The 22,299-nt window shown below is 37.7% G+C and overlaps 2 protein-coding genes and 2 non-coding genes across 4 annotated transcripts in view; 3 read left to right on the forward strand and 1 right to left on the reverse strand.

The window, feature by feature from the left end:
• The first annotated feature begins 755 nt into the window (after window positions 1-755).
• Window positions 756-10,552, forward strand: ncf1 (neutrophil cytosolic factor 1). Its single transcript, XM_007542590.2, has 11 exons — window positions 756-887; window positions 1,031-1,111; window positions 1,201-1,276; window positions 4,422-4,587; window positions 4,703-4,761; window positions 5,132-5,254; window positions 5,856-5,963; window positions 6,049-6,166; window positions 6,561-6,668; window positions 9,467-9,627; window positions 9,713-10,552. Exons 1-11 carry the CDS (start codon window positions 816-818, stop codon window positions 9,874-9,876), a joined length of 1,236 nt encoding a protein of 411 aa, XP_007542652.1. The 5' UTR covers window positions 756-815; the 3' UTR covers window positions 9,877-10,552.
• Window positions 10,553-11,311: 759 nt separating this feature from the next.
• trnaw-cca (transfer RNA tryptophan (anticodon CCA)) lies at window positions 11,312-11,383 on the reverse strand. Its single transcript has one exon. It is a non-coding gene; the product is annotated as a tRNA-Trp (tRNA).
• Window positions 11,384-11,926: 543 nt separating this feature from the next.
• trnae-cuc (transfer RNA glutamic acid (anticodon CUC)) lies at window positions 11,927-11,998 on the forward strand. Its single transcript has one exon. It is a non-coding gene; the product is annotated as a tRNA-Glu (tRNA).
• Window positions 11,999-13,554: 1,556 nt separating this feature from the next.
• The window catches only part of st6gal1 (ST6 beta-galactosamide alpha-2,6-sialyltranferase 1), a 30,056-nt gene continuing 21,311 nt past the window's right edge, over window positions 13,555-22,299 (forward strand). Inside the window, exons 1-2 of the mRNA XM_007542592.2 lie at window positions 13,555-13,857; window positions 16,729-16,814. Of these exons, the coding sequence (XP_007542654.1) occupies window positions 16,803-16,814 (12 nt within the window). The 5' untranslated portion in view covers window positions 13,555-13,857; window positions 16,729-16,802. The remainder of the gene's footprint in view (window positions 13,858-16,728; window positions 16,815-22,299) is intronic.

Here is a 22,299-nt window from a genome sequence, read left to right on the forward strand (position 1 = left end):
TATTTTCAAAATAAATATCTTTTACTGATTTTTGATTTCTGTCTGGTGTTCTGGCATGTGAGTCAGAAAGATTCAACCCAACATGACAATTCCATTTGGTTCAGGAGTGGATTAATGATGAAAATGTGACAGCTACAGCCCATTTCATGTAAATGTCTAACCCTAACCCACTTCAAACACCAGTTCATTGCAAATCTCCCTTTACATTTTGATAGGCTGTAGCCTTATTCTGATATATTTAGGTGAGTCCTATGCACAGTAATGATCACTGATTGGGGGGAAGACAAAGTCTAGTCAGTAATGATTAGCCAGGCTCATAATCATCCATTCCCGTTGGAGTTAACTTACTGAATGGACTTAATGTTAGTCATCATGGTAGGTTAAGTCATCATCACATTAGCATTTTTTATTTTTACTTGGAAAAAGCTAAATTAACTTGGTAACATTGTTGCCTTACGAGACGGTCCTATGTTTAAATCCCAGCCTGGAGTCTTTGCCTTGGGTTTGGATCTTCTGCCTGTGATATGGACAGATTTTTTTCTTTTTTTTGGTACATTCTCTGGCTGCCTTTTAGAGTCCAAAACGACTATTAAATTGAGCTTAATTTCTCCTAGGAATAAGTGTGTGCATACCTGGTCGCTCACTAACTAGCCGGTAGATGGATCTTTTTTTTTCTTTTTTTTTCTGAGGTATATTAAGTTATGCCACGTCCAAACACAGACAAAGAGGAAATGATCTCTTGTGGTGTGACGACACACAGACTATTTAAGCAAAGTTCCTGCAACTCTTTTGACTTCAGTTTTCAGCCCTACAGCATGGAGGAGATCTACGTCAGGCATGTGGAGCTGCTCGGCTTTGAGAAACGCTTCTTTCCAAGTCAGCACTACGTGAGTCAATCTAAAACACAAAATGTGCCAAAAAAGACTTTTTTAAATCTTGAAGTCAGGGTTTAAGAAAATAAATGTTTGTTGATCTTTAACAAACATTTTTCTAAGGCATTTAGTGTTCATGTGTTTAAAATGTCGTGCAGGTATACAGGCTGATGGTGAAATGGAGCGATGAGTCAGAGAAGCTGATCTACAGGACGTATCCTGAGATCCACACTTTTCATGTTAGTTCCCCTGTAGTTTGTTGCTAAAGCTCTGCCAAATTTAAAACATGCACAGCTTCTGAAATGTTCCCTTTGGGTTTTCCTTGCAGAAATCTCTGAAGGAAATGTTTCCCATTGAAGCTGGACAAATAGACAAGAGGGACAGAGTAATCCCATCACTTCCAGGTAAAAAACAAACAAAACATAATTTAAGCATTTAAAGTTGTAAATTATACCCTTATTATAAATGATACATCTTCTGGTGTAGCCACTATTAGAGAATATCAAAATAAGTTCACTGTATGTAAAACCCCTTCATATTCTGCAATCCTCCTCCAGGAAGCACCTGCCATTAACAAACATGTGGCTGAATTCACTTCCCTTTTTCTTTCATGTAAAGCTGAGATGAACCAGATGAGCTGCAACTCATGTTTAAATTCACCCAGAGATGATACAAAATAATTCAGAATTTAGCTCAAGGGAATTTTAGTTTCTACATGAGTTGTTCATGCATAAAGCTGAACTTTTCTGAGGTCAGGTTACAATAAACTGAATACTTCATATATCTTCAATATATATATTGGTTTGGTTTCAGTCTTGATTTTGTTTTAGGGGCCAGTAGGTGTGAGCTTTTCTTCTGAAGGAATATGAGATTCTAGTTTCACCATCTGCAGTTGACTATATGAGCAACGTCACCATACAAATAAAAAATAATATTTAGTATCATCTAAAGGGCCTGTTTATCTTAGAAATGAGCAGCAGGTGATTTTTATTTGTTTTATTCAGATAACTGAAATTTTACAGTTTTCCTTTTCATTTTTTTGTTTTTGCAACTGTAACTGTGTTTGTTAAACTCCTCCAGATCAGTCCTTCATGAGTTCTTCTGTTTAAGATGACTCATAGAGACTCATATAATCTTCTCAGAATAAGGCCATTTGTGTTGACAAATGTCTACTTTGATTAATGACTAATATAGAATAGAATAGAATAGAATAAACCTTTATATCATTTGTGGGAAAATTCTTGCATACCAGCAACAAAGTGACATAAGCGAGATGAAGCATGTAAATTTACACAAAACTAACGATATAAAAACCAAAGCAGAACATAATCTATAAAGATGGCAAATGGACAGCATAGGAAAATACTGTTTCAATATTAAAAAATATCTGATAATATTGTTCGTTTTGGGTTTTTCAAACATGAATTGGAATTTACCATTGCTAGAAATACGACATTTTTCACGGTAATGATGAATATTATGATAAATGTCCATCCCTCTGCTTTGCTGCAGTTATCCTCATTAATAATCCTCACCTTTGATGAAAATGCTGAACTAAATGAGTTTCAAATGTGTTGTTCAAAATTTATTCGGCACTAGAACTAAACTAGACCATCACTCAGCAAGTCTTGTGAAACCAGACCTCTTTCTTATGAGTTACAAAAAGGATACAAGCTAAATGAACACCTGGGTGTGTTTTTTAGTAATATTTCTTGTATTTGATTCAGACTGAACATTGATGCCTCTGATGTTTAGTGAATTGATCTATTTCATACAGGAAGCTCTTTATGGCTGCAGGCAACTATATTGGCATAGCTCAGGACTTCTGCTTTCCATTTGCATCTGAACTGTCCTTAAAAATCATTTGGGACATAGTGAAAACAGATTTATGTTATTATCTACTCAGAAATGCATATCTTTGGCTCCTGTCTTCCTCCATCTTGTTGTGTTTCTTTCCAATAAAGAGAGCAAAGCTGTCAATTTCCTTAAAATATCAAATTTGCTGTTTGTGTATTCCATAATTATCAAGAGCGCTGACCATATTTGCAGTTATGAATTAAAATGTATAACTGCTGCATCTAATCTTAAATGACAAGAAAAGCAAATAGGTTACTCAGTTATATAAGCCATTAAGATTTAGAGTATGTCAAAATGTCTCGTCAACATGTTGAAATCCCACTTTTAATGCATTTTACTGAAGCAGTTTAATGTCATTCTGAGTCTGTTGGAAAGGCTCAGAACCAGAATCAGAATTAGATTGATAATGAATATTAAAGACAACATTTGTATATATTAGAAAGAAAATTAGAAGTTAAATGTTACATGTACAAAATATATTGCACTGTTAAAATAGGGTAAAAGCAGAGTATAGTGAGTCTTGACAACCAGATGGAGAAAACTGCTCCTGTATTGATGCTCTTTTTGAAATCATATTTCTTCTTTTGATACATTTTAATTTAAAGACATAAAAGAAAGGAGAGAGAATAAATGCAGGGATGATACTAGATTTGATAGAAAAGAGATCTCATGCTGTGGCAGTTAAATTGTAGCTTTCCCCATCTCTGTCTTTTTACAGCAGACAGAACAAAAAAAAAAGAAGTGAAATTAACTGTTGAGCATTAACAGAAAATATGCAGACTGTTATTTCTATTCAGTATTTGAGGGCATTTCCCATGTTTCAGGTGTTGTAGTTTCAGTTTTTGGCCACTCTAGGAACGTGCAGGTTATCATTGTTGTCTTGGTTTTGAGTTCCTCTTTAAACATTCAGCTTTAGTTCTGATTTAAAAAACAGAACTAAAGCTTTACACATTCCCCTTGTGAAATGTTACCAAACTTGTGGTTGCAGAATGAAAAAGAAGAAGCAGAAAGAAAACTCAGTCCTGGTGCAAACTGCAGCTTGCTGCTAACTTTTCATCACTCAGAGCCTAAAGCAGCTGGAGAGCAATGTTTCAAATGGCTCTTTGTTTCTTTTGTTGCAACAGCCCATTTTTTTAGAATTAAATATGATTTTTTTTCTAATAGAAAACGCTGTTCAGGCTTTTGCAAGGTTCTGGTCATAAAAAGCATAGTTTTAGGTGTTATTTTGTCTAATTTTTCCAGCAAACGTGTGTTCACTTAAAGTCATCGCTGAAGTTTTCTCATTAAAGCAGTCATCACAGAAGTGTAATGGTGCCATGTTACTGAAAAAGCTCCATACCCTCCTATCCCAATCCAAATCGCTTTGGGATTCTTTGCTTCAAATTTTCCTAGAAATATCTGCAACATTGATTCATCTGAACACATACCAGATTTTAACTGTGTGGCTGTCTAACTCAGATGTCCCTGAGCTTCTTGCAAAGCTTATAATAAGGAGGCAAATATGACAAATCTTAATTTAGGTCTGTCTTATGAAGCTAGCTTGCCTGAAATTTCTCCAGATTCCTTGTCTGGCTTAAAGTGCAAATCCATTCCAGTATTTCTTTGAGGAATATTGTTAATATGTTCAATTACAACTGAACAACTCTGATCATCTTTAAACCTCACCAAACAGTGGTTTGTTTGTCTCCTCAGCCCCACGATGGGTGGAAAGCCAGAAGTCCAGAGAAATCAGGAAGATCACCCTAGCTGAGTATTGCGAGTCTCTCATCAACTTGCCGGCTCACATCTCCCGCTGCAAACATCTGTCCTCCTTCTTCAAGGTCCGACCTGAGGACGAAAACCCTCCTGCACCAAATACGTCAGTATATATGACTCACAGAAACACATCAGCACCACAAAATGTTTTTTTGTTGTTGTTGTTTTTTAATTTTGGAAAGAAAAAAAAACATGAAAACTGAGTATTCTTCCTACAGAATGAAAAGAAATGACTTGTTTGCGGAGTCCAGGGAACTTGCCAGAGCCACTGCTTCAGGTAGGTTTTGATTCAACTGATTTAACAGAACATCTTTAAAATATTTCTTAACTACAACTTTTATTCACTTTTATTACTGACAAAGCAGTCTCAGTTGTTTTTAAAGGGTGAATCTGACCATTTTTGAACGTATGAAGTCAAACCCCATGAAAACAAACTGACTGATTTATGATCAATCTCTTGATGACAACAGTTTTTTGGTTTAATGATATAGGCTTATCATTAAAGCCTATGTCATTTTTTATTGTCTTTTAGTTTGAAAGAAAATAAAAGAAAACACATGGGACTAGATGTTTTTTGGTCTCAAGTCAATCAGATTTTGCAAGTGTTAGCTAACTAATAAAGGGAGCCATACATTTTCACTCTGCAGAAATTTCTGGACCCATCATCCTGGACACCTACAGAGTCATTGCAGACTTTGAAAAGACGTCCAAACATGAGCTCAACCTCTACACCGGAGACTTTGTGGAAATTGTGGAGAAAAATCAGAATGGTGAGAGAAGCATCAAAGTGTTGGAATAGGAACATGCCTAAAAGTTACAGAACACTGGAGGACTGGAGTATGACATTCCTGACATAGAAAATGTGAAAAGGGGACTAGTCAAATATCCTCCACTCTGTTTGCTCTAGCTCTGTGAAATATCGCAAGAAAAGATCACGTGAGGTATTATTGGCAAGAGACGGTTACACAAAGTATTAACAGCAAGTATACTGGATCAACTACTGCTTTCATTTTTGTGTGAACAGGATTTCAAAGCCATGAAAAGTCTTAAGTTTGATCATCTGAATTTAACCTTTTTAAAATGATTTTATTGTGTTTTTTTGTGATAAACACATGTATATTTATGAAGCTTTGCCATGACAACAAAGTCAATTTGCTTTTTTCAGCCAAAACAAAACACCAAGTTATTTTGGCAATGCACTGCCAAAATAACTTATTTAATTTACTCAAATATTAAATCGACATGTTGTTTATGTTCTTTTACCACATTTTCAAGTTACAAAGAATATATTTGCAACTTCATTTCAATGAGGTGTTAAGGTAGTTTCAATGTGTTTTTGGGTTGTTATGAAGTTGCTGCTGGTGCTTTCAGGTTGGTGGTTCTGTCAGTGTGAATCCAAACGAGGCTGGGTCCCTGCTTCCTACCTGGAACCCCTCGATGGACCAGAGGAGGCAGAGGAACCTGAACCGGATTACGAAGGTGAGAGATGTATTATTTACCGCCACAAATAGGATGGTGGTCATTCCGAGTGCCTGTTTGCTGACAGAGATGTTCGTCTGTGCAGGAGAACTGCATGTCGTCATCCAAGCATACCAGGGGGAGCAGGAGGATGAGATTTCTCTGGAGGTGGGAGACACCGTGGAGGTCATTCACAAACTGCTGGATGGGTGGTGGGTCATCAGGTAAAATCTGAGCAAGCATTTTTTGTAAACTGTTCAAGTTGTCTCGTTTAGTTTTTTCATTCAGTTTTAGCCCAGACCTCACCATCTTCTCTCTATTGGTGTGCTAAGAAACTTTTTGATATAGTTCTGAAGGTTTCCTTTCAACATTAGGCATGGTTTCTTCAATAAACCAGTCAGGATGCTGCTGATTTGTATATCAAACATCTTTTAGCTTTATGTAATCAGCTGCAGATGCAGAAAAACCTTTTTACAACTGATTTATTAAATACCACTTTTACTCCTTAGGAACAGACAGTTAATGTATACCAGCATTTGAGTGGGCAGAGATTCCTGCATAAAATATTTTTGTTTGTTTACCCATTTTAAAATTATTTTTTCGTTGTTTACTTGCCAGAAAAGGAGAAGAGACTGGTCATTACCCTTCCATGTTCCTGCAGAAGTCTGACAAGAAAAATGAAACAGACAGGACAAACCTGCGAGGACAGAGACCTCCACCTCGCAGGTATGCAGATGGACATGAGCAGGGGCGCAACTACATATTATTCAGGTGGATGCAAAAACATAAATCGGCGCCCCACCCCTATCTATCCGTATGAGCGACCGTATGTTTACCCCCCGAGACGAAGACACGTGAAAGGTAAAACTCGCTGCATTTACATTTACACGTGCGCGAGGTGAAGGAGCATAAGGGCGCGGTGAAGTGTATGCGAAGGCATCATCGGGGCGCCGCCCCCTCCAGACGGGGTTTTGACGCCCCCTCTGGTGCAGCGCCCCTATGCGTTGCATGTGCTGCATACCCACTTTTTGCGCCACTGGACATGAGTTTTTAAGCTGAACTTCGTGGTGTAAGATTAGAATAATTTCTTTGAAATCCTTTCTGAGAAATAAATGAATCAAGCTGCAACTCATTAAAACAGGAAGTGGAAGGTTTGTTCATAATTCGTCTGTTGTCATTTGTGGCTTTTCTTGTGCCACTTCTGAATAAAGGGAAGTTGCTTCCCTTTTTCACTTCACCACACAACTTTTTCATCCATTGATCTTATAAAGATCAATGGATGATCTTTATCATCCATTGATGATAAAGATCAATGGATCAATAAATCTGCCCAAGTTTTATTACTTACTTGCTAAATGTCTAGGTGCAACGGGTAAATTAACCTTTACCTGAAATCAAATGATATAGATCAGAGGTGGTGAACCAGTTCAGCATTCAGAGCCAAATAAAGCTCATCACTGTAAAGAGCCACACAACAATTTCAAGAGTAGCTTTACAGCATGTTTCTAGTTGAAACTGCTTTTTTCTTGGTCCCCAATGCTTTAGTGGGAAACCTGACATTCCTTCCCTGGGGGGGGCGGAGGTGGGGGCGCCGATTTATGTGTTCGCATCCACCTGAATAATGTGTAGTTGCGCCACTGCTTAAAGGTTAAACACAGCGGGTCTGACCCACCACAATAAATATAATTAATTTAATCTTTCGTAGGAGTCTGTTTCTTTCTGATTTTTCTCACTTTTGTTCTGTTTATTTTCCGCAGTAGAAAAATCACTAAATATCTCTAACCCACAAATCTGCCACTCTGGGCGTTCATGTGATCAGAATTTGCTTTTCCCCTCAGCGGCACTGGAACCTGCTGCGCAAACTCTGATATGTTTGCTTCTATCTTATTACTTGCGCAGCAGCAGCTTGCTCTGCTTCACTCCCACCTCTGCGCCAAAATTCTCTGAGCTTGGAAACGGCGCAAAGTGCACCGACATGAAATAATGCAGCCGACAGAAATACAGAGACCTGTTGAGGAAAATAAATATTCTTAATGTTTAATACAGTTAATCTTACCACATGTGAAAAAGGTAGATTCAGCAGGATTAGTTTGAGTAAGAGGACTTTAAGTTAGCCCTGCAGAAAAGAATGTCTGTTATCAGGGAGGAACCACGTCATAAATGAACTCTGGCACACAGGCAGCAGAGGAGACTTCTCAAGTCATCTCCCACAGGGAGAAAACACTTAAACTTAAGGAAAAACAAACTAACAACACATAATACTTTTAATAATTGCAATTTAATTAGTAGAATACTATTTAGTTAAAATTAACATAACTTGAACTAGTCTAATTTGTAGTTTTATATTAACAACACTGGTAGTGTCTAAATCAGGCTAAATTTGTAACACTAAGTGAGCTAAACATATAATCAAAACTAATATAACATTAATTGGAAAATGTCTAGAATGAATGTGTTTATATTGAAAATGCTCAGGTATATCTATAAGTGTTTTATTCTTAAAATCTGCAGTTTGATCTAAGAGGATGTAGAAGTTCTGAACCACTTTGCCTATCAGGCTTTATGTCGATTTAAAATTACTGCACTGATCTGGATTTGTAGGAATTACACGACAGGGAAATAAAATAGGTCTAAGACAGGTTAACTTTTGGTTGAACTCTGGTGGAAGACTAGAGGTTTTATTCCAACCAGGAATTAGGAGAAACATCACATTTCAAACTGGCATGAGAAGAGCTGGCTCTAAATGACCCTATAGGTCTCCCTTGTCTAGATAGAGAAGTGCCATAGCCCTGAAATTAAACAGGTCTCAGAAGGTAATAAAATTGCCCAAACTGACTAATTTGAAACTGGGTCTATCCATACAAAGAGAACAACACGCCTTAATCGCATAAATTAAAACAAACAAAAAAAAAACCCACCTTTTTGAATAAAAGTAAGGGCCCCAGAGGAACGAATCAGATTTGCTATTTGCAGCCGCATGGCAATCTCCAAAAAGCGCGTTTTTTGCCTTTTTCCTGTTTTTCTATTTTTCTACTTTTCTATTTGTCTCAGGTAAATGAATGTCTGTCTTAGTGTGTTTAAAGGTGTCTGTGTTCTCGATGTGATTTTATACTTTTAAATGTTGGAATAAACTCTGAAAATGTATGGCGTGGAGTGTTGATTATTATCTGTGTGGCTTTTATTTCCACGCATGGCATCACTGAATCCGGGAGGACGAGAGAATAAAACGAGCCAGAATTTCATGATTTTTATTCTCTTACAGCTGCTACCATGGAAACAGATTTTATTCCTTAATGATTCAAATCCTTCTCACCTAAAGTCTCTCCGCCTCTTGTAGGGTAGCTTAAAACTTGCACATTACTCTGCTTTTGTCAGCACTCGCACTCACTGCTGCCTTCAATGAGTGTGGGAAATTTCGGTATCAAAGAGCCTCGCGTGATCCGTCGAAGAGCTGCTTGCGGCTCGAGTCCCAGGTTCACCACCCCTGATCTAGACTTACCTTCTATTTTCTGTCTCTATCTTAGGTCCACCATCAGAAATGCCAAAAGCATTCACAGCAAATCCCGGCAGAAGCTAAGCCAAGACGCCTATCGCAGGAACAGTCGGCGTTACCTGCAGCAGAAAGGTGTCACTCCTCCAAAACGGAACTCTGGGAAGGTGCCACTGAAGGAGAGGAAGAATGAGGGTAATAAAGAACAAGCTTTGATATTTGAAGCTGGTTCAATCTGAATGGCACCACATAATCTCCGTCTTCTGTATTCATTCAACAGACAACATTCCCGAAGTGTCTGAATCCAGTTCAGAGAGTGAGCTGAAGAAGGAAGCTCCAGTCATCCCGCCGCGGCCCAGTCCGGAGCTCATCCTGGAGCGCTGCACCGACAACACTCGCAAGAAGATGAGCGTTCATAAGTCGGGCTCCGGCTCTTCCTGCTAGCACCAGGATTATCAGGGAGGAGATGTTTCTCTTCAATGCTTAAAGTCAAGATGTGGTGATCTGTTTGCTTCTCATCACAGCACTTCTGATGTTTTGGACTTTTCATTTTGTAGCTTCTAGCAAACACATTTTTAGAGGCAAACTTTTAGAGAAACTATAGCTTCGCACTGACTGCTCTGTACTGTTGCTCTGTACTTTTTTTCTCACCCAAAACTATATTTAGTTCTGCATCCCACAGACCTCATTCTAATTTCAAGTGGCCTAAATATATTTTTAGATTGCATGATTTAATTAGGCCTACTCTCATTTTGACACAGAAACGAGCTCAGTTTTTTTCCCAGATATACTTTTAACTCCATTTTTCTTTATTTGCTTTTATTCAAGGCAAAAAAAAAAAAAACGCTAAGAAAACACGTGGGTCAGTAAATGTTACTTCATCTTGTGTTTTTGTAAGCTCTGCTTTTATTTATTTGCTCAATAAATTTCTGAAACAATGAAACAAATGAACATTTGTAGAGTGTAAAGCAGGGGGAAAATATTGTGTTCAGTTCTTTCAGTTTTCTTTTTTTTTTTCAAAAGCCAAATGAATGTTGGCATTAAGAATGAGATAATTAATTGCAGAAACTGTATAATAAACAGAACAAAGGCATTTTAACTTTTGCTTAAAAACTTAAAAGAGCTTGTTATAATTTTGGTTGTTTCTTTTTTGTGGTTTATAGCCTAAATTGACAAAAGGATAGGGAAAATAATTCTAGAATTCTAGAATTGCTGCTGCTCAAAAACACATGTTGGAGTAGCTCTGTTATGTTAGTTCTTATTTTTTCTGTTTCTAGACTTTTGTTCATTTTTCTATTTTTTGGCAAAGGAATTTAATGCTTGGACAATTATTCCCTCTGCTGGATGCTATCAAGCTGGAAGAATATTAACTCTTTTTATTTTTGGACAGCTACGATATTTAAACGTGGCTGCAAGTGATTGTTTTTACAACTGGAAGCAGCCGAGTTGCCTTTCAAATTCTCAAATAATTTCTGAACTATGACCAGAAAAAAGAAGTCATCATGGATGTGAGGTATCTAAACATACAGCCAGACAAAGATTTAAAGAGGACCAACAAAAGCAAATGACGTGGATTGGAAGTGCTTGCCAACAACTCGTGGTGTCAACCAGGGCGTTATTGAGGAATATATATTGTCTCTGCAGTTTGAAAAGCGAGTTGTTGGCATGTCTCAAGACTGGAGCTTCTATTAGAGCAGAGACTCAAGATTCATTGCATTTACTGATGATCCTAGCTGCTCAAAGCCCTAATATGTTTGCGCTTGGCTTTTCAGCATTTATCATAAAGTATACTAACGTAATATTTATCATTGTATTATACATTTCTTAGTGTTTTTCAAAATATCAAAAGAGAAAAAGATCCCGATCAGAAGAAAAGCAATGACCCCGACGTGATTTGAACACGCAACCTTCTGATCTGGAGTCAGACGCGCTACCGTTGCGCCACGAGGTCCTGTCCAAAAACTCCGCATACATCTATAAATGAATTAAAGTAGATCTTGTGAAACCTGATCATTTCTTGAGATGTCTTTATATTTCGATTATAAATATTACTCCGTCTCTATTTGAAACGCTGGAAGATAACATTCGACTTAACCGTGCGCTGGTTTAGGCATCTTAAAACTATCAGCATTGGCAAGTCAAAGAGACTAGTTATTTTAAGGAAAGCTGAATTCTAACTGTCCGAGTATTATTAAATAAAGGTTTACAGACAGTAACAACAAATGCCTACTAGTGTTACTTTTTACTTAAACGGAAAAAAATACCAGGTACATTTTGTCGTGAATACATGCGCTGCCATGTTACGTGTTAGCTTAACATGTAAACCGTCCTGCAGTGTACATTTAGGACATCCTCAAGTCTAAGGAAAACATCCTTACTCAGTGGAACAAAGAGCCCCATAAGTCAGATAAATCGACAGACACCATTCAGAGCTATCTTATGTTTCAGATGTATAGATCTTATCCACAGATTATCTGTTGACAATCCCGGAAAGTCCCTGGTGGTCTAGTGGTTAGGATTCGGCGCTCTCACCGCCGCGGCCCGGGTTCGATTCCCGGTCAGGGAACTAGTTTTCACAATTCGATTGACCTTGACCACAATGTAATCTACAAATATAATGTTTCGAACTCCATATTTCCATAACTATTTTATTGTATAACTGCATTTTATGCTTAATTTCACTGACCGTCAAACAATAGCTATGCAACTGCTGATGAATGGTCCCACAGCTACATCAGAATCTGCTATTTAAATCTTATTTTACCAATCCCAAAATATTAAAAGTTTTGAGGGAATTAATTCAAGCAAAAGCATCTGTACACCGATAACAGACATGCCAAACGTGAGAAGACCGATGTTTCTGCGTGTATCTCCATTCTCATCCCTGTTCTGCAGATTGCTTGTCTTGATCAACAGCATGGAAGACCGACAAGCTGGGGGATTTAGAATAGGCCGGATGTAATGTGATTGCTCAGTGCCTTCAAAATAAAATAAAATCGGGTATATTGGTAAAAATTTATTTATGGTATAAATTTGCAAGACTGTCACCTCTAATTTCAGTCCAGTTTTTGCATTCATGTGCAGAAGCATAAATATTTTGTAATTTAAATTTAATTGACTGAACCTAAGCTAAGCTAAGCTACAAAAACATAGCCGATACATGACTGGAATTTATCCTTAATTAAATGCATTTCCCCTCACAGTGTGGTGTTCAGAATCAGAATCCTTAGCATTTTTCTTTCAAAGAAAATGTAGATGAGGATAGCGGGAGAGACAAACTTCACAAAGACACCAGCAGATGTTCAAAACCAGGTGCTTCCTGCTGAAAACTGTATCACTCCACAGCCAAGGACAAGATTAAGTTAGCTGAGTTTGATTTATAGAGTTACTGAACTCAATCTTAAAAATCCTTTAATCTGGATGTCACCACTCATTGGAAGTCTTCTGGTTTGCTATATTTTGGTAATATGCAATAAATTAATTTCTTCTTGTTTTGAGGTACCAGTTTCCTTTGGAGCTGCTGCTGGAGGGCCACACAGAAGAGCTCCAGCTGCTTTTTCATATGTGGCTGGCAAACCTCCTCAGAGGGTTATACCATTTGTTTGCCAGGGGCAGGGGGAGTTTGGTTATTTTTTTAGTTTAATTTCTATTTCTTTAGTTTTCTTCTTTTTGGCAATTCGGTTCTAATAGTTTTTGTTTAATTTAACAATTATTTAGTTTTGTTTAGACCAATATTTGTTTGCTAATTAATTCCCTTGTGTATCAGCAGTGGTCTAATCAGCACTATTTAAGTTCCCCTCATGTCTTGTTTGTTAGGTCAGTTTTTGTTTGGGTTGTTTGTGCAACTGCGTTTGTCTTTGACCACCAGCAATGGTTTTTCTGGCCCTCTCAAAAACCAATGTTGCATCAGGAGATAATGGATGGATGGATGGATGGATGGATGGATGGATGGATGGATGGATGGATGGATGGATGGATGGATGGATGGATGGATGGATGGCAGGATGGATGTAGAACAAATACATTCTATGCCTAAAAACATGGATGAGGATGAGGAAGAAGAGGGACAGGGGTGCCAACTGAGAGTAATTGCGCAAAATAATTTTATTCTGAAAATCCCCTGGAAAACAGATTCACTCCTTGCTCCTGCTTGTCACTCTGTCCTGCAGTAGCAGTAGGCAGTGCGGTAATACAGAAAGCTTGGAGAATAAGGACCCGAAGTTCCCTCGGCCTCGTTCTTCCAAATGCCAACACCGGACACCGAGGGAGAACTCGGATAGCACGCCCGGACAGCGGGGCGGCAGGCCGGGACACTCAGCGGGAACATGGCGGCGGCGACAACAAGAACAACGACCTGCTCGGTCCCGTGGCGTCAATAAATCAAAGGGACCGCACGACATAACGGACGAGCATCACTTAACCCAGGTCAGCGAAAAATAACACAACCTATAATAGAATGATAGATTTGGTACTCATTATTTGTCTGTCTCCCTGTGCATTAGATTTAATATCTAAAGCTTATCTTACAGTGTATNTTTTTTCTTCTTCTTCTTATCCATCCTACTTCCTCAGTAAATCCTTTATTGTGTCCTCATCTTAACATCTTTGTGGATGAAATTGCCGCAAGAACCCTTAACCTTGAAGTATGTCATATTTTGCATAGAAAAAATAGATGAAAGGAAACTACCTACTCTGAATATATTATTATGAAGCCCAATGATAAGATAGTATTTCCTTTACCTCCAGGTTTGTGAAACATAAACTGAACAGTGAGCAGTTATCTGATTTGCTCGCTTTCCTAATTTAATCTGACCATTCTGAATGGTGGTGAACTTTCCTTTTTTATGCATTAGCTCCATCATCAGTAGTAGTGATAACTTATAATTATACATTGATGCCCAGTTTTCACTCTCTGGAGAAAATGGGCATTAAAACTTCATATCCATTCTTGTAGATACTTCAGCAATCATATTAAACTGATATATTTTAGAGGAATCCTTTTTGCATCACAGACGATACTGGTTGTCAGGGATTTATGTCTCCTACAGCGGTTTGCATAAGTTTGTATTATTGCTGTTTTAAGCCTTTTCTTCTTTCGTTTTGTTTCAACCACAGACCTGAATATTTTTCATTCAGGCTTCTTCAGGGCGCCACTTACTTAAAGAAGTGAGATTTATATGGGTAAACTGCACACAGTTTACCCATATAAAACTACAAGTAATTATGTTTTCAGATTTACTAAAATTTATTGATGCTCTTGTGGAAAAAAATAACAGAGAAAACAGTCAAAATAAAATTTATTTAATTTTAATACAGTCAGTTTTATTTTGTATTTAACATCATTAAATATTGTCTCAAAATTCATCTAGACAACAATCAATCAAAATTCTCATCATAGTAAGACATTTTTCACAATAAATCATGAACCATACGATAAATACTATTGACTATTATCAACTTTCAAGTTTAGCTACAGACTCTCAGCTGGACTGAGATTTAAACAAAGTCCTGGACTATTCCAATAAATGAATGGTCTTCCATCTAAACCCTTTCATTGCAGTTCTAGCTGGATGTTTAAAGGTAAAGAGTGGAGATTGAACAGAACTGATAATGTAAACCACATTGACAATCTGATGCATTTGAACTGCTTAAGTTATTTCATGAAAGATTCAACCAGACCCACATTAAGAATCAGACACGGAAGAAGACAATTTAAAAGAGAGACTTGTATTTACAATATCTACAAGTCTAAATGTGGAAAGGGTAACTGGGTCTGAGTGTCTGATAGGGAAAAAGGAAGAGCCAAGTATGGTGAGGAGTTGAGATAATGCAAAGTACAGGTTAATATGAGGAAAGGTAGTTTACTGGTTCCAAAACAAGAGTCCTGTATTGAAGGAAGTGGATTGATTTTGGTGTAGAGTTCGGAACAGAGGTCCCAGCGGAAGTATTAATTAGTGAGAGGGAATCTGGAATTTTGAATGAAGAGGGTGGCATCATGTCACAGAAATTACTTTTGTAACTTTTGAACCTATTATGCAAGATTCACATTTTGCACATTTTTACACTTCCATTTGGGTTTCTACTGCTTCTGAAAACAACCACAGGTCTTACAAAAAAACAAAAAACAACAACAACAAAAAAAACTACAGCCTGTTTTTGGCAATAAATTTCTGTTTTTTGGTGTCTGGATAATGAGCAGTTTCAAAAGTCGCCCAAATGTAACATCACAAATCAGTAGGCAATGTCCCTCACATAGCAACCCCAGCAAACCTCAGTCCATCACCTAGCAACTCGTCACTTAGCAACTGTATTGTTTTAAGCAACAACAATGCAGCCTTCGCTTAGCTAATATCGTTGGCTAATATATTATAAACTTGTACTTTATGTGCTAGTGTACCAGCACATTTGGGCTGGTTTTACCACTGCATGCATGCGCTATACAATGACCGCAGAAAAAGATGAGAATTTTATTGTTGACTTGCTATCCAGAAACTACTTACTCCATTTTTGTTGGTTGTGCAGGAGGCTCTAATGCTGCTTTTTGAAGATGTACGGTTGTATAATTAATTGCACATCTGTTTGCAGCCATTTCATGTGCGAGTGTAAACGTTGAGTGGGGGTTGAGGTGTCCAACAGCAGCTTATTTGGATTTAAAGTGACAAAAGGACTTAAAACAGGTCTTTCTGAAAAGGGATAAAAATAGGCAAAACTGAGCAGACTAAAATTTCATTATGTGAGAACGATTTTGTGAAAAAAAATGTAATGTGCATGTTTTGTACAAATCATAGACCCATCTTAACATGTTCAATTGAGCGTAATAGGTCATCTTTAATAGCTGTAATACAGTAAACTACACATTTATCACCATCGCAATATTAGAGTATGCAACATTTGTATTTCAAAATGACTGTTTTGTGGTGCAGTAATTGTTGGCTAATATATTATAAACTTGTATTTTATGTGCTAGTGTACTATTTAGACGGACAGAGTCTCACAACAGCAGATGCTCACAATGGACACAAATGTCTTTGCCCAAAATGATAAAGGTCACAGAGTGACCGAAACATGGAAGAGAAGAAAAACGTAAATAGGGATTTATTGCACCAGATATCACCATCACAAGATTTTCTTTAAATATCCTGCAACGCTAAGTAAAACTTTAATTTATTTTTAGGAGGTTGGGACAGAGATTCACCAATCCCATTTTCTCTGCATAAATAGCCTTGTTATTTACAAAAAAACCCAAAAAACATTGGTATAACAAAACTGATTTTTTGTGCTTTTCTCCATCTGCAGAGAAGATGAGACGAGACCTGAAGGCTGCAGTGTGTTTCTAAGCAACAACAATACAGCGTTCGCTCAAACACACCATGGGCTACAAGGTAAAAGCTTTACCTCTTTGAACATTTAAAAATAATCACACTAGTGTTTAAGATGAAGACACTTTTCATTCATGGATTTTGTGAAAGTTTAGCTGGCTCAGTGTGGATGAAGATCTGGCTGATTCACTGCAGCAGCAGATGCTACAGATGTCACACTTGTTTCTTTGTTCTGCATATCTGGGGTTGCATGAATCACTCAGGTTTAACCAGAATAATCTGGAAGAGTGCAGAACATAGAGGAATTATTTCAATTGATGTACAGTATATTACAGAAGTCAAGAGGTGCCGAAGAATAGACCCTTTATTTTGATTGCTTACTTTATTATCATGTCTAGGTCTGGATCAACAAGGCTTTTTATGTTCCTCTCTAAGAGTAAAAGTTTCAGGATTTTGTTTCTTAATAAAGTAAATGTTAAATTTCATTTGGAAATCAAAGTTCCAGAGTCTGGAGGAAGAGTGGAGAGGCACAGAATCTATTTTGGTAGAACTCTATTGGGAACTTTCCTCACACATTGACAATTTGTGCGTCTCAGTCCTCTGGGTTTTATCAGGTCAGGAACAAGGCAGCTTCTGAACACTTGATGCTTCCGCCTGTTGATAAGTTTATGGAAATTAAAGTGATATTTTCCAGCAGGACTTGGTACCTGACCATACTGTTGTGACAATGGTGTCAATGTGACTGAATGACCAGCAAATGGGTCTGACTTAAATCTAATAAAGACCCTATGGAGTATTGTTAATAGGAACATGAGCAACACTTGAGCCAACAATTCTGCAATGATTCAGCCTTTTCCTACATTTTATTGGTCTTAACCCTTGTGTTTAGAAATGGGGTCCAACCGACCCAGCACACGTAAAACCTCTATCATTTGCCACAGTCCTCGCACGCATAAGGGCTAAGCAATATTGTCATTTTCCAAGAAACTGATTTCTAATTTTTCTCTTACTGTAAGCCACAATCAACATTTTAATTTCATCTCTTTAAAACCAGATAAATTACAGAGATTATTTGTAATGATAAGATTACAAAAAGGGAGGAAAACTTTATTAAATGTAAATGCAACGATGCGTGGTATTTCAAAATATTTTTGAAATACGGGCACTGGGGGGAACCGGGGGACATTGCCCGCCCACAGAATCAGCCGTGCCCCCCTGGACTGGAAACTGTTTGTTGTTTTTACCTCAGAATGGCCAACTCCCTGTTATTCCTATATTAATTTGATACAGTAGAAGCTTCCACACTTCCCATATCTGTGACCTGTGTCACTTTTATCAGCAGTTAAAACTGTTTAAACCGTTGTTAACATGTCGTAACCTGTTTTTCCGAGCCGCCTTTAAACGCAACATGAGTGCTCTTGCGCTGGGTTTCCACCTGTGAAGGAGACCTGCTGCTGCTGGGTGGAGCTACAGGTGCTACAGTGATTCCTCACAGCAGCAAAACGCAAAGAACTTTTCAGTTTTCCCCCCAAACTAACCGACTGAGTTGAGTAAAGCTGCTGGATGCTGGTGATGTTAGCTAACAGATGACTAGCTAAAATCAATATATCAGATTAAGTTTCTTAACAAGTAACCTGTAGACTACTGATGTTATTGTCTATGTTCAAGTAGTACTTGTTACATTCACTTGAGATCATAGTTAAAGTAACTGTTGAAATATTTAACTTCATGAAATTCTGTGTTGGAAATGTTCACACATTATTATCTTGGCTCATTGAAATCGTCTTCCTGTATTCTGCTGAACTCCAGTTGCACATCTTATATTAATGTTATTTGAATCATTGCTAGCTGGATTGAGTTCATCATCAGGATTAGGTAGACATGTCATGCTGCTGGCGACCAATCAGGTTCTGTGTGATTTGATGCTTCGTTGATACCTCCAGTCACAGCAGTCTGGCGCTGTGTCAGTCTGTCAAGATTAAATTGCACACTGCTGTAACAAACACTCAGACTGTTGCAATTAATAGCTTTTACTCTGCTTCATACGATCATACACAAACATCGGCAGGATTTTTTTAGGCCTCATCTTTCAGACGTGTTAAAGAGGGTTACATAAATGTAGGGCTGAAATGATTAATCATAATCATGATCAATCGATTATTGAAATAATCCTCAACTAGTTTAGTAGTTTTTTAATTGCTAATTGGAGTACACAGACTCAAAAGAAGACAATTTGCGGAAAAACCCCTGACTCAAAGCAGTAATTAAGTTTTGCATTTAAGATAAAAACTGCTTTGTCTGTAAATATGTTTGAGCCAAAACTCCTCAAGTGGCATAGTTTTAGCTTCAGATTTACTACTTATTGGTTAAATGAGAATGTACCATTTTAAATATCCAATTCATCAATTAATTGTCAGAATAATCAATAGATTAATTGTTTGATTAAGTAATCATTAGTTGCAGCCCTACATAAATGTGTGCTTTAGTGAGGTCCTTTGTGGGGACTTTCTGTGTTTTCCCTCAGAATAAAAACAGATAATCTGTTCAGTCACTTCAAAGACTCAAAATCCAGAATAACCTCTGGGAGATTAATGTGAGTGTCCTCTGTAGAGAGAAAAATACAAATGTTAGTGTAAGTCAGGGACTTAGAGTGAGATCTGTTGGTAGATACCAGTTAAAATCACCACCTGTCTCTGACATTGTTCCAAATCTTACACACAGTCTTTTGTTTCACAACAGCTGTGTTTGATGGTGATTTACACCTATAGTGAGTCCAATATGAAAAGTAGACTGAAAGCTGACAAAATACAGTCAGTTTCCTCTCTTCAGTAATACTTAGGGAGTTACTTAAATTGCAATTTAATTTCCTAGCTTAGATGTATTACAACCAAATAAAGAATGTATTACTTACAATTTCCCTGAGAGAAAATCCCCAAAGGATTAATATAGAGCCTGTTTTGGGTCTCAGTGAGTATATTGCTATTGTTTAAAGAATAAAACAAACATCAGCATCACTAACAGCATTTCACCATGGGAGAGGGCGCATAGTGTAAATGGCCAACCAGTCAAATGTAATTTTAGTTTACTAAGATGCATTAATGAACAGCTAAAACTCAAAGATTAAACTGAGAGCATCATATTGTAGCTATGGTAACAAAATAATCTAACAATGAAGACTGTTCATTGAACTTTTACAATGTAAACTTACCAGCTCCTTAAAATCTTAAATTTAAATGTTAAATAATTTATAATCTTTTAATTAGCTGTGCTGAAACCATCCATCCATCTTACACCCTTGTCCCTTAGTGGGGTCGGGAGGGTTGCTGGTGTCTATCTCCAGCTAATGTTCTGGGCGAGAGGCGGGGTCACCCTGGAGAGGTCACCAGTCTGTCGCAGGGCAACAAAGAGACACACAGGACAAACAACCATGCACACACACACTCACACCTAAGGAGAATTTAGACAGACCAATTAACCTGACAGTCATGTTTTTGGACTGTGGGAGGAAACCAGAGTACCCAGAGAAAACCCACACATGCACAGGGAGAACATGCAAACTCCATGCAGAAAGACCGGGGCCGGGAATCAAACCCAGAACCTTCTTGCTGCAAAGCAACAGCTCTACCAACTGCACCACTGTGCAGCCCCCTGAAACTTTTAAATCAAATTAAACAGCATTGATATTCTCTTAGTTAATTTATGCCTTGGGCCGGTTCTAAATGTGATCAGCATTACATCATGTTTTTAGATCCACTAACTAAAGACTTGATTTGGATTGAACAGAAATGTAAATAATTGATATTTATTTTGTGTTTTTTTATTTTTTTTATTTGACCTTTTAAAACTAACATTGTGGGTGTAAATATTGTTGGCAATGTCTTCCAGTAACATAATTACCAGGTAGTATTTTATGTTTCCTGTCAACTTAACATTGTTTAATACAAAAACATGGCGCCTGACCACCTGGCTCAGCAGGTTTTCTGTGGGAATCCCTGCATTGTCCACCATTACGGAGTGCCTTTCTGCCATAGCTGTTGGTCTCAGAGCAAAGCTTCATAATTCTTTTCTTTCCTGAGTGACTGCAGTTCACTATCCTATTTTGTCTGTTTACAATTTGAACATGGCCCATGAAACCGACCGCACCATTCCTTGACCCCATTCAGTTCTAAGCCCATATAGCAATGGTATGGTACAGTTAGGCGGAACTACTGCCGTCATACAACACAGTCCATTGATTGGGGGACAGAAGAACGTCACTGCTTGCCACAAGCACAAGACATAAACACCAGAGGGCTTTTGTTTCACATCGTCTCATTTCACGCAGACATGTGAAAGAAAAAAAAGAAGATGCAAGCAAGTAGTAGTAAGGTTTGGTAGACTGTAGAACTTCAAACATTCCTCACTATTGTTGACAAAAGTGCTATTCAGAGTGAGCCCAATGGATCTGTGATAAATTAAAAAGTTTTGTGTTAGTGAGTCAATATCGATTTGTCAGGAGCCCAAGTTCCATGCATCCCGGCATTGACACTCTGGTAAGATTCAATCTAGTTTACATTTTCCCAAAATTTAGTTTTGTGTTTTCAAGTCTCAAAAGACACCAACATGGATCTTGGAAAATCACTGTTAGGATTACGTTGTACAAGCTGCTACATCACTAAAGCTTAGCTACAGACAATGTTTCAAAATAAAAGTGGGGGGTGACTCTTGGTTTCATAATTTGACCATGTTTAGAACCCATTTGCTTATATATGTTGTGTGTCCTAGCTGTTGCCTGATCATCTGAAATCTGTATATATCCAAACTAATCCACAGCAACACAATAAACAAATACATTTTCATAAATGTTGTTTGATTAATTGTGGAGTATTTTATATTTTTTTTCTATCCTTATTTTCCTCAGTACCTCTCATGGCATTTAGGGTGTCTTCAGGTCAGATGAGTTATATAATACCTTCAGCATGTTGTTCCTGTGTCCCATGGTTCCCTCCCTAATAGGCATTACTGGAGAGTCTGTGTAGGGAGATGTCGCTGTAATAGTAGCCTGATTGTGTTTTCAGTGAATAGTGTTCTGAATAGAAAACAATTAATCATGAGGCAGCTCAGTCAAAGACGAGACTAAGAGTGGCTAACCAAATCTTTGTAGTACAGCCAAGAACCAATAGTGTAACCACAGAAACGGAGAATAGAGTTGAACAGCCAAGAGGAACAAGTTGAGTCTTTCTTTTTTTTAAATGCTGTCCACAGCAAGATTCCCTATGAGACTTTAGAGACTGCACAGCATATAAACCACATTTTCCACTTTCAAACAGACCCTTCACTGGAACAACATGCAAAAGAAACTTCTGAATAGGTTGGCATGGTGGTCTGTTACCAACCTCTTTTTAAATCAGGTAGCTACAAGCAGACAAATAATGAGGGTTTTTACATGTCTATATGCATATATTATGCATATATTTATGGAGAATATATTAACATTTACATCTGTTTCAGCACATTTTCGTAATTTTTTTAATAGGGATCTACCAATCCGATATTAATATCTCAGTGA

Source organism: Poecilia formosa, unplaced genomic scaffold (genome assembly GCF_000485575.1).
Source record: "Poecilia formosa unplaced genomic scaffold, Poecilia_formosa-5.1.2 Scaffold712, whole genome shotgun sequence".
NCBI classification, from domain to species: domain Eukaryota; kingdom Metazoa; phylum Chordata; class Actinopteri; order Cyprinodontiformes; family Poeciliidae; genus Poecilia; species Poecilia formosa.

Excerpts from the sequence above, each read along its gene's own strand:
- ncf1 (XM_007542590.2), top strand. The coding sequence starts at position 816 with ATGGAGGAGATCTACGTCAGGCATGTGGAGCTGCTCGGCTTTGAGAAA. Across the intron at positions 888-1,030 it reads TCTTTCCAAGTCAGCACTAC|GTATACAGGCTGATGGTGAA; the intron begins GTGAGTCAATCT and ends AATGTCGTGCAG. Across the intron at positions 4,588-4,702 it reads AACCCTCCTGCACCAAATAC|AATGAAAAGAAATGACTTGT; the intron begins GTCAGTATATAT and ends TTCTTCCTACAG.